The 12,285-nt window shown below is 45.3% G+C and overlaps 1 protein-coding gene across 1 annotated transcript in view; it reads left to right on the forward strand.

Annotated features, from left to right (window-relative positions):
* Positions 1-3,968: 3,968 nt before the first annotated feature.
* Positions 3,969-12,285, forward strand: part of KIFBP (kinesin family binding protein) — a 36,854-nt gene continuing 28,537 nt past the window's right edge. The window contains exon 1 of the mRNA XM_066348883.1: positions 3,969-4,450. Within this exon, the coding sequence (XP_066204980.1) occupies positions 4,025-4,450 (426 nt within the window). The 5' untranslated portion in view covers positions 3,969-4,024. The remainder of the gene's footprint in view (positions 4,451-12,285) is intronic.

Below are 12,285 nucleotides of genomic sequence, written 5' to 3' on the forward strand. Positions count from 1 at the left end.
TTTTCTGAAGCTGGAAACAGGGAGAGACAGTCAAACAGGGAGAGACAGTCAGACAGACTCCCGCATGCTCCCGACCGGGATCCACCCGGCACGCCCACCAAGGGCGGCGCTCTGCCCACCAGGGGGCGATGCTCTGCCCATCCTGGGCGTCGCCATGTTGCGACCAGAGCCACTCTAGCGCCTGAGGCAGAGGCCACAGAGCCATCCCCAGCGCCCGGGCCATCTTTGCTCCAATGGAGCCTCGGCTGCAGGAGGGGAAGAGAGAGACAGAGAGGAAAGCGCGGCGGAGGGGTGGAGAAGCAAATGGGCGCTTCTCCTGTGTGCCCTGGCCGGGAATCGAACCCGGGTCCTCCGCACGCTAGGCCGTGACCTGACTTTTTTAGACTTTGATAGTTTCTTTGATTTCTAGTGTGACAAGATATCCAGGCTTATCCTGTCCCAGAACCAGAATTAGCATTTTCTCTTTTAGAAAAATACGATTTTTAAAAATGTAATTTTAGAGAGAGAGAGGAGAGGAAAGAAAGAGAAACATTGATTTGTTGTTCCACTTATTCATACACTGATTGATTCTCATGTGTGCCAAGACTAGGGATCAAACTCACAACCTTGGTGTATCAGGACAACACTAACCAACCTAGCTAATCTGCTCTAGGGTACCATTTTCTCGAAGGAGTCATGTTTCCTTAATAGATAATGCTGTTTAGGGCTTACAATCTGGGCAATAAGATTTAAAATTTTTATTGATTTTACAGAGAAAGGGAAGAGAGAGAGAGAGAGAGAGAGAAGCAACAATCTGTTGCTCCACCCATTTATACATTCATTGGTTGACTCCTGTATGTGCCTGGACCAGGAATGAACCCATAACCCTGGCACATTGAAATCGTACTCTAACCACCTGAACTACCTGGTCAAGGCCATTCTCACTTTTTATTTAGCTCATTAAATAGCTTGAGTTGATGCTAGATTTTTGTTGTTGTTGCTATTATGAAAGTGCCCTTTTTCTCCAATAAAAAGTTGATTTTATACCTTTATTTGTGACTAGCCTACTTACTAAACTTTTTTTAGTTTTTCTGTGGGTTTTCTGGGTTTTTTTTTTTTTTGTATTTTTCCAAAGTTAGAAGCTGGAGGCAGTCAGACAGACTCCCACATGCGCCCAACCAGGATCCACCTGGCATGCCCACCAGGGGGCAATGCTCTGCCCATCTGGGGTGTTGCTCCGTTGCGGCCAGAGCCATTCTAGCACCTGAGGTGGAGGCCATGGAGCCATCCTCAGCGCCCCGGGCAACTTTGCTCCAATGGAACCTTGTCTGTGGGAGGGGAAGAGAGAGAGAGAGAGGAAGGAGAGGGGGAAGGGGGAAGAAACAGATGGGTGCTTCTCCTGTATGCCCTGACTGGGAATCAAACCTGGGACTTCCACATGCTGGGCTGACGCTCTACTGCTGAGCCAACTGGCCAGGGCCAATTTTTCTGTTTTACTTTGCTTTTTCAGGAAGACAGTCATACTGTCTGTAAATAATAATTTTCCCATCATCTTCCCAATTATTTTTTTTTCCCATTTTTCTGAAGCTGGAAACAGGAAGAGACAGACAGACTCCCGCATGCGCCCGACCGGGATCCACCCGGCATGCCCACCATGGGGCGAAGCTCTGCCCACCAGGGGGCGATGCTCTGCCCATCCTGGGCGTCGCCATATTGCGACCAGAGCCACTCTAGCGCCTGAGGCAGAGACCACAGAGCCATCCCCAGCGCCCGGGCCATCTTTGCTCCAATGGAGCCTTGGCTGCGGGAGGGGAAGAGACAGAAAGGAAAGCGTGGCGGAGGGGTGGAGAAGCAAATGGGCGCTTCTCCTGTGTGCCCTGGCCAGGAATCAAACCCGGGTCCTCCACACGCTAGGCCGACGCTCTACCGCTGAGCCAACCGGCCAGGGCTTCTTCCCAATTATTATACCTCTTATTTTGTTTAAAAGAATATCCAATTGCATTTTTTGGCACTTTCAGATCAATATTATATACTATAGATGATAGTTACCCTGCTCTCATTAATGAATTTTCCATGAACTTGGCTACCTAGTGTAGACAACAAAGAAATTAGTGCTCTTACTAGTGTGCTATTTTCACTGGAATGAACATAATTGATAGACATTAGTTGTGCTTTGACCAAACAATACCCTTTCATTACAACATGCATTATACTTTCTGCCTCTTCTGATTATTTTCTTCATGAGCTAGATCTCAAGTCACTACTGCACTGATCTGTACTCTAGTCTGTATCACTCATTGGACAAATTGCATAGGGACTGCTATATAACGTCTCACAGGTAATGCCCAATCCTCAAAATACTGGTATAAAAAGAAGGCCAGAGAGGAATGTTTCCCAAATGTCAGCTAGAACTCTTCCATCTCAAGTTTCCTAATCTGACGACTTTATTAGTTGTGCCTGTGTAAGGATTTATTTATTTTTTTTTTATTTATTTTTTTTACCGAGACAGAGAGAGAGAGACAGGGACAGACCGACAGAAATGGAGAGATGAGAAGCATCAATCAGTTTTTCATTGCACATTGCGACACCTTAATTGTTCATTGATTGCTTTCTCATATATGCCTTGACCTTGGGCCTTCAGCAGACTAAGTAACCCCTTGCTCGAGCCAGCGACCTTGGGCTCAAGCTGGTGAGCTTTTGCTCAAACCAGATGAGCCCTCGCTCAAGCTGGAGACCTTGGGGTCTCGAACCTGGGTCTTCCACATCCCAGCCCGACGCTTTAGCCACTGCACCGCCGCCTGGTCAGGCATGTATAAGGATTTTTTAAAAAGCTCTATTTCAGTTTTCATCTGTAGCTTTAGAGATCAGCACCATATGTCATGGTGGTTTATTTATTGAACTCCTATTACAAGACAGTGTAGCATAATGTTTAAAAGTGTGTGCTCTGGAGCAAAAGTGCCTGCTTATTTTGTTTTTTAACAGAGACAGAGAGAGGGATAGACAGGGACAGACAGGAACGGAGAGATGAGAAGCATCAATCATTACTTTTTCGTTGTGTGTTGCGATACCTTAGTTGTTCATTGATTGCTTTCTCATATGTACCTTGACCGGGGCCTTCAGCAGACTGAGTAACCCCTTGCTCGAGCCAGCAACCTTGGGTCCAAGCTGGTGAGCTTTTGCTCAAACCAGATGAGCCCGCACTCAAGCTGCTGACCTCAGGGTCTCGAACTTGGGTCCTCCGCATCCCAGTCGGCACTCTATCCCCTGCGCCACCGCCTGGTCAGGAAGTGCCTGCTTATTGTATGTGACTTTTGGTAAATTCTTTATCTTCTGGACCACAGTTTCAAAATACAGCAGAGGAATAATAGTATCTCACAGAGTTCTAAGAATTAGATGATTTTATTTGTTTGTTTGTTTTGTATTTTTCTGAAGCTGGAAACAGGGAGGCAGTGGGACAGACTCCCGCATGCGCCCGACCGGGGTCCACCCAGCACGCCCACCAGGGGGCGATGCTCTGCCCATCAGGGGCGTCGCTCTGTTGCGACCAGAGCCACTCTAGCGCCTGGGGCAGAGGCCAAGGAGCCATCCCCAGCGCCCGGGCCATCTTTGCTCCAATGGAGCCTCGCTGAGGGAGGTGAAGAGAGAGACAGAGAGGAAGAAGAGGGGGAGGGGTGGAGAAGCAGATGGGCGCTTCTCCTGTGTGCCCTGGCCGGGAATCGAACCCGGGACTTCCACACGCCAGGCCATGGCAGAATTAGATGATTTTAATGTATTGAATGTTATCTAGCTCACAGTAATAAGCCGCCTGGAGGTGGAGGCCACCCTCCTTGACAGCTTCGCGTCAGTGACAACGGTTGCTACGGTAACCACTACGCCTTCCCATTGGCCCGTGCTGAGCATATTGCGGTTCCCTTGACGGACTTCATTGGTTACAGTTCTGCACTGCCCGGGCCTATCAGGTGCCGTAAGTGAAGTGTCGCAAAGCAGGAGGAAGGCGGGAGTCGGGGTTGGAAACGTTGAGGCAAGCTGAGTTGCCAAAGCTGGTATGGCGAATGCTCCGTGGGCTGAGATTCGCGAGAAATTCCAGGCGGCGCTGGCCTTGTCGCGGGTAGACTTGCATAAAAACCCCGAGAAGGAACTGTACAAGTCCAAATACGGCGCCCGAGTTTTGCTGGACGAGGTTAAAGCGCTGCTGGGCCCCGCTCCTGAGGACGAGGATGAGCGGCTTCAGGCCGAGGACCGCGTGGACGCGGGGGACCACGCCCTGGGGCTGCCGGCGGAGGTGGCGGAGGTCGAAGGGCCCGCGGCCCAGGGGGCGGTGAGGCTGGCGGTTATTGAGTTCCATCTCGGAGTGAACCACATCGACACTGAGGAGCTGTCGGCGGGGGAGGAGCATCTGGTGAAATGCCTGCGGCTGCTGCGCAAGTACCGTTTGTCGCAAGACTGCGTCTCCCTGTACGTCCAGGCGCAGGTGAGCGCGAGCGCGGCCGGCTGCTGTCGGCCGGAGTCCGGGGCTGCAGAGGGCCCCAGTGCTTCCCGAGGCTACAGATGAAGGTTGTAAGGCACACTGTATCCATGTTTTTGGAGCTTTGGGATAAGCGGCTTCCAGACTCCCTCCATCCTCCTCGCCCACTTCAGCATCACTTGCTGCTTCGCGTAGCCGTAAACAGTGCTGTTGGTTTCCAGATCCTCCTACAATCATGAATGCCTTTTCCAACTCTTCTCCACCAGTCCCAATTGTGTACATTCTATTAAGAAAAAATGCAGAGTAAGATAAATCTTAATTTAAGGTCTCAAGGAAATTCCAAAGAGTTACTGGAGTACATTCTTAATTTAAAATAAAAATCTTCAGTTTCTATTCTTTTTTTTTTTTTTTTTCATTTTTCTGCAGCTGGAAACAGGGAGAGATAGTCAGACAGACTCCCGCATGCGCCCGACCGGGGTCCACCCGGCACGCCCACCAAGGGCGACGCTCTGCCCACCAGGGGGCGATGCTCTGCCCATCCTGGGCGTCGCCATGTTGCGACCAGAGCCACTCTAGCGCCTGAGGCAGAGGCCACAGAGCCATGCCCAGCGCCCGGGCCATCTTTGCTCCAATGGAGCCTTGGCTGCGGGAGGGGAAGAGAGAGACAGAGAGGAAAGCGCGGCGGAGGGGTGGAGAAGCAAATGGGCGCTTCTCCTGTGTGCCCTGGCCGGGAATCGAACCCGGGTCCTCCGCACGCTAGGCCGACGCTCTACCGCTGAGAAGTTTCTATTCTTGCCATAGTTATTCGTTTGTGTGCCAGGGAATTCTTGCCCATTCTTTAAAACCAATCTCAGGATTTGCCTCATACTTTCAGTAACTTTATTTGGTTTGTTTTATTCCGAATTCATCTTTCCCTTCTACCTTTATATTGTATTACTTACTGTTTTCTATTTATATGGTGCTTGGTTAACTAAAACTGATGTTCTCCCCCTGGCCAGATGGCAGAGGTTGCCTGTTCCTTCTCGGGTGGAGGCACATTTGAAACAGATGTTTCTGACTCTGTCTCCCCTTCTCCTCTCTAATATCAATAAATTTAAATTTAACCTTCGCCAGTTGGCGCAGTGGTAGAGCGTTGGCCTGGCGTGTGGCTGTCCTGGGTTTGATTCCCAGACAGGGCACACATGAGAAGCGACCATCTGCTTCCCCTTTCCCTTTCCCTTCCCCTCTCCCACCTTCTCCTCCTGCAGCCATGGCTCAATTGGTTAAAGTTATTTGCCCTGAGCACTGAGGATGGCTTCCTGGAGTTTCTGCCTCAGGTGCTAAAAATAACTCCATTGCCAGTGTGATCCTAGATGGGCAGAGCATCAGCCCCAGGTTGCCAGGGTGGATCCTAGTTGAGGTGTATGCTGGAGTCTGTCTATTTCCCCTCCTCTCACTTGGAAAATAAATAAATTTAAATTTAAAAAATCTGAACTTCTCATCAAGAACATAACATTTCAAATACAAACATGTACGAACTCCTTATATGTGTCAAGTACATACTTTGCTCAAGCTCACAAATCCTTACATCCAGTAGTTCCAGCTCCTGACATATATGATCTGGGGAACATTTACCAAAATTGGTATTATGGTAAATAGGCCTTTAAAAAAACCTCAAAATTAAAAAGGAAATTATATAGCTCATATTTTATAATCATGGCCCAATAAAGTTAAAAACTACATAAATAACAGGAACTATGTCTCTTTTTGCTATTTATAACCTCAGTGACAGGCATATTTTAGGCCATTCTAAAAATTTGTTGAATAGATGATGTCATGAAATCTTAACATACTGAATTCAAACTCAACTATTTGATATTTTCTCTAACCACATGGCTGCTTTAGATCTTAATTAAGATTTGAAAGCCTGACCAGGCGGTGGCGCAGTGGGTAGAGCATTGGACTGGGATGCTGAGGACCCAGGTTCAAGACCCCGAAGTCGCCAGCTTGAGCGCGGGCTCATCTGGTTTGAGCAAAAGCTCACCAGCTTGGACCCAAGGTCGCTGGCTCCAGCAAGGGGTTACTCAGTCTGCTGAAGGCCCATGGTCAAGGCACATATGAGAAAGCAATCAATGAACAACTAAGGTGTTGCAATCAATGAACAACTAAGGTGTTGCAATGCGCAACGAAAAACTAATGATTGATGCTTCTCATTGCTCCGTTCCTGTCTATCTGTCCCTATTCCTCACTCTGACTCTCTCTGTCTCTGTAAAAAAAAAAAAAAAAGATTTGAAAAATTACTTCTATATCTTAAAGATCGAAACCTTTTCTAATGTAGTGTAGAATCTTCATTATTTACTATATGAATTTTAATATGCATTCTTTCATATTTTAATGTCTGAAATGTATTCATTTATTACTGATTGATTTATTTTATTTTATTTTTTTTACAGAGAGAGAGAGTGAGTCAGAGAGAGGGATAGACAGGGACAGACAGACAGGAACGGAGAGAGATGAGAAGCATCAATCATTAGTTTTTCGTTGCACGTTGCAGCACCTTAATTGTTCATTGATTGCTTTCTCATATGTGCCTTGACCGTGGGCCTTCAGCAGACTGAATAACCCCTTGCTGGAGCCAGCGACCTTGGGATCAAGCTGGTGGGCTTTTGCTCAAACCAGATGAGCCCAAGCTCAAGCTGGCGACCTCGGGGTCTCGAACCTGGGTCCTCTGCATCCCAGTCCAATGCTCTATTCACTGCGCCACCGCCTGGTCAGGTTATTGCTGATTGATTTTGTGTTATAATTTACTTGGCAGTGTTTTTTTTTTTTTTAATTTAATTTTATTAAGTGAGAGGCTTGAGACAGACAGACTCCTGCATATACCCCGACTGGGATCTACCTGGCAAGCCTCCTACCAGGGGTAGCCATCCTCAGCACCTGGGGCCAACTTGCTTGAGTCATTTGAGCCATGGCTGTGGGAGGAGAAGAGAGAGAGAGAAATGGGCACTTATCCAGTGTGCCTTGACTAGGAATCAAACCCAGGACTTCCACATGCCTGGCTGACGCTCTACTGCTGAGCCAACTGGCCAGGGCCAGCAGTGTTTTCTTTTTGATGCATAAAATAATTGTGTCTTAACAATTGTAAACTCTTATCTTCAGTGAACAACTAAGGTGCTGCAACTACAGGTTGATGCTTCTCATCTTTTTCTCTTTGTCTGTAGTGTTTGAGAGATTTGACCTTATTAATAATAAAGCAAACTAAAAGTGTGAAAAGCTGAGGACCCAAGTTCAAATCCCTGAGGTCACCAGCTTGAGTGCAGTCTCAGCTTGCAGGGGTCCCCAAACCTTTTACACAGGGGGCCAGTTCACTGTCCCTCAGACCATTGGAGGGCCGCCACATACAGTGCTCCTCTCACTGACCACCAATGAAAGAGGTGCCCCTTCCGGAAGTACGGCAGATCATAGACATGACCCCATGGTCACTGGCTTGAGCCCAGAGGTTGGTGGCTTAACCAGCAAGGTCGCTGGCTTGAGCTCGATCTCTGGCTTGAGCAAGGTGTCACTGGCTCAGCTGGAGCCCCCCCAGGCAAGGCATGTATGAGAAAGCAATCAATGAACAACTAAGGTGCTACAACTATGAATTGATGCTTCTTATCTCTCTCCCCTCCTGTCTGTCTCTTTCTCTCACTCTCTCTCAAAAAAAAAAAAACCAAACCCCAAAACAGCCAACACAACAATAACCATCTGGTATGAATGAACCAAAATTATACCTTTTTTGTCAGATCAACAAAAAACAGAATATATATTTTGGTGTCCCACAGAATTTTATGTGTGCCATGAGATGAAAGAGGTTGAAAATAGCTGATAGAGAAGAACAGTACATAGCCATTAAAAGTAATGACTCATTATTTTTAATCAAAATATCAATTTTAAGAGGGAGAGGGATGACTATAAGGCATGTTTGAAATTTTATAGAATGACTTTGTTTTGCTAAAGATTACGTGTATGTGTGTGTATGTGTGTGTGTAGGAAAAAGTTTAAAAGGATCAACTATGAGTTGATGCTTCTCATCTCTCTCCCCCCCCTTCTAGTCTCTCAAAAAAAGGACTACCTTCTTTATGTACTGTTGGATTTAATTTGCTAAAATTTTGTTAGCATTTCTTTTTGTATATATGTTTATGAAGGATAGCAGTCTGTAGTTTTCTTGTTATGTCTTTGCTTTAGTTTAAAGATGGGGAGTGTGCTTCACTTTTCTAGAATAATTTCTGTAGAGTTGGTATTATTTATTTCTTACATGTTTGGTAGAATTCGCCAGTAGTAGTAGTACTTTAGCTTTTTTTTTTTTTTTTTTTTTTTACTAGTTAACTTTTTTCCCTACCTAGGCAAGTATCCAGAGGGCAGGAGCATGATGATGCTCTGTGGATAATACAGTACTTTCTGGTGTATTGTAGGACTTATACTAAAAAACAATTCATGTAGAATGTCAATAGTAGTTATCTCTATGGAATAAACACTTAAAACATGAACACTATAATTTTTAAAAATCAAATCAGTTCTAGATCCCTTGCTTGGTTCTTACCTCCAAGACCTCAATAGGTCATTATTCAAAAGAAAAACTTGAGTTATTTGTAGACACTGTAGGGTTTCTACTTGGTTGATTTATCACACAGCAGAGTTATTACTTTCTGTGGCACAGCCTACCCTGGATCTAGCAGGATAATTGGATCACCATCCCATCAAAATAGAGCAATTGTGGCTATTTCCTAGTACTATGTGAATTTCTAGATTGCCTAGGCTAGATACAGTATGCTGGGGTCGGGCTTACTGGTGTCATGGCCAAATGGAGTATCTCACGGAAAAATAAATTGAGCAAGAGAGTGAGAAAAGGTGATGGTGGATCCATTTCTAGATCAGGAAATAAATATTAAGGGAGATTATGTTTGAGACTGGGTGGGCAGAATAATTTATAAATTAGTAGTGGGCCAGAGCCCTTCAAGCTTCCCCAGGATCCTGCAAAGGACTTCATAAATAATCTGAGAAGAAAACTGCCCAATCTCAGTACACCTGTCACTGTGATCTACAGTCCGAGGCACTGAGACTGATCAAGTCACTATAAAAAATTATAAAATAGACACTTTATTTGAAGCCATACCAGAGGTCTTTGTTGCAGGGGAATACTCAAGTCACCTTTAAACTGTAGGGTTTTTTGGGTTTTTTTTTGACAGAGAGAGGTATAGATAGGGACAGACAGGGAGGGAGAGAGACGAGAAGCATTAATTTCTGTAGGATGATGATGTAACACCGTATATACAGTGGAGCAGCCCATGGCCATGCCATTCAAGATGTGGACGATACGGAGGAAAGTTCAGTGTGTTCTGTGGCTCACTAAATTTGAATCTATGACCAAAGTGCAACGTGAATATCGGCGCGTTTATAACGAAGCGCCACCACATAGGAATAACATTACTCGGTGGGATAAGCAGTTGAAGGAAACCGGCAGTTTGGTGGAGAAACCCTGTTCTGGTAGGCCATCAGTCAGTGACAAGTCTGTACGGGATAGCTACCTAAGGAGCCCTAAAAAATCTGTGCGTGAGCCCACATCGAACTGCACTGAATACGTATGAAACTGGGAAAGTTTTCCTTTTATTTGGTGCAGATTTCCCATTTCTTTTTTTTTTTTTTTTAACTTTTTTTTTTTAAGATTTTATTTATTCATTATAGAGAGGAGCGACAGAGAGAGAGAGAGAGAGAGAGAGAAGGGGGGAGGAGCAGGAAGCATCAACTCCCATATGTGCCTTGACCAGGCAAGCCCAGGGTTTTGAACCGGCAACCTCAGGGTTTCCAGGTTGACGCTTTATCCACTGCGCCACCACAGGTCAGGCAAGATTTCCCATTTCTGTTGTCTTTTGTTACTTTCCTGTGACCGGTCAAAAGTACACCATGACTTTACGGACACACTGTATATACAAATTTCTGAGAAATATGTTATAATAATTAAGTCAAATATTAAAAAATATATAAAGTCCAAGCGTGCTTTCATGGTAATTAAATGAAATAAATATGACAATTAAATTTATTAACATTAAAAAACATTTTTATGTTACATTTTTTTATTTATTTATTCATTTTAGAGAAGAGAGAGAGAGAGAAAGAGAGAAGGGGGGAGGAGCAAGAAGCATCAACTCCCATATGTGCCTTGACTGGGCAAGGCCAGGGTTTTGAACCGGTAACCTCAGCATTCCAGGTCGATGCTTGATCCACTGCGCCACCACAGGTCAGGCCATGTTACATTTTTTGAGTTATGCTTTTTAGAATTTGTAAAAAAGAGAGGTTAGGCCCTGGCCGGTTGGTTCAGTGGTAGAGCGTCAGCCTGGCGTGCTGGAGTCCCAGGTTCGATTACCAGCCAGGGCACACAGGAGAAGCACCCATCTGCTTCTCCACCCCTCCCCCTCTCCTTCCTCTCTGTCTCTCTCTTCCCCTCCCGCAGCCAAGGCTCCATTGTAGCAAAGTTGGCCTGGGCACTGAGGATGGCTCTGTGGCCTCTGCCTCAGACACTAGAATGGCTCTGGTTGCAACAGAGCAATGCCCTAGATGGGCAGAGCCTCACCGCCTGGTGGGCATGCCCAGTAGATCCCGGTCGAGTGCATGCGGGAGTCTGTCTGACTGCCTCCCCGTTTCCAACTTCAGAAAAATACAAAAAAAAAAGAGAGGTTAAAAAATAAAAAAACAACAAAAATGTTTATCTATCTATCTATCTATCTATATATATATACACACACACATATTCTTAGTAAGATTTAGTAAATTCGGCAGGTCCTGGCGTGAATGTGTTAAGTTTTTTCATTCTTGTGTCTATGAGAAACATGAGCCTGATGTGTCCTAGCGATTTCTTCAATGTGTGGGCATATATTTGAAAGGCAAACTCTCATTTCCTCATCAGTACATTGAAGAATTCCTCTCTTTTTACTCTTAATTGTGTTGAGGGTAGAAAATCCTAATTCACATAAATAGGATGTTATAAATTATAGTAAAATGTTCAAAGCTTTTTTAGATATTGCCACATATTCTCTTACAGAAATCCAAAAGGCTTCAAGGGACAATTCCTTATATTTAATCATCAATCGAAAACCCCCACCATACATATCATCTTAACTTTACACCAAACAAAGGATAGAAGAAACTTGCCTCCAGTCTTTCCAGGGAACATGGGGGTAGTGTAAACAATCCAGCACCACAGCTTAACAGCCTTTTGCAACATAATCAGGCGAGTGAGGTGGGGGTTGGGCAGACTGTCAGCTTATAGCCAATTCCCCACACCTCTGTCCCCCCAAAATCTTAACTCCAAAAACCCTGTTGGATTTTTGGTCCCCAACAGGCACATATTTCTCTGGAATACCACAGGGCGCACCTGGAGCAAACTGAGAACCACTGGCCCAGAGTATGGTCCTGAAATGCCAAGATTGCTGGTTCGTTCCCCCGGCAGGGCACAAATGGGAAGCAACCAGTAAATACACAACTAACTGGAACAACAAATGAATGCTTCCCTCCCTCTTTCTTTCTCCTTTACTGTGTCTTTAAAATCAATTAATTAAAAAAAAGGCTAAATTTTAGTAGACCATGATGAAAATTGTAATGTTTTTCTCATCCACGTTCATTGACTGAATTCTTTTTTTTAATAAGTGAAAGATATGTAATTGGTTTTTTAAATGTTTATTCATTGATTTCAGTGAAAGAGGAAGAGAGAGAGAGGAACATCTGCTGAGACCAGCTCAGCAATGGGTATGCACGAAAGGAAGGTGCTGCAGGACTTAAGAAAAAACACACAAGACACAACATACAGAAAAGATGAGTACAGGGGACTC

This window comes from Saccopteryx leptura, chromosome 9 (assembly GCF_036850995.1).
Source record: "Saccopteryx leptura isolate mSacLep1 chromosome 9, mSacLep1_pri_phased_curated, whole genome shotgun sequence".
Lineage (NCBI taxonomy): Eukaryota > Metazoa > Chordata > Mammalia > Chiroptera > Emballonuridae > Saccopteryx > Saccopteryx leptura.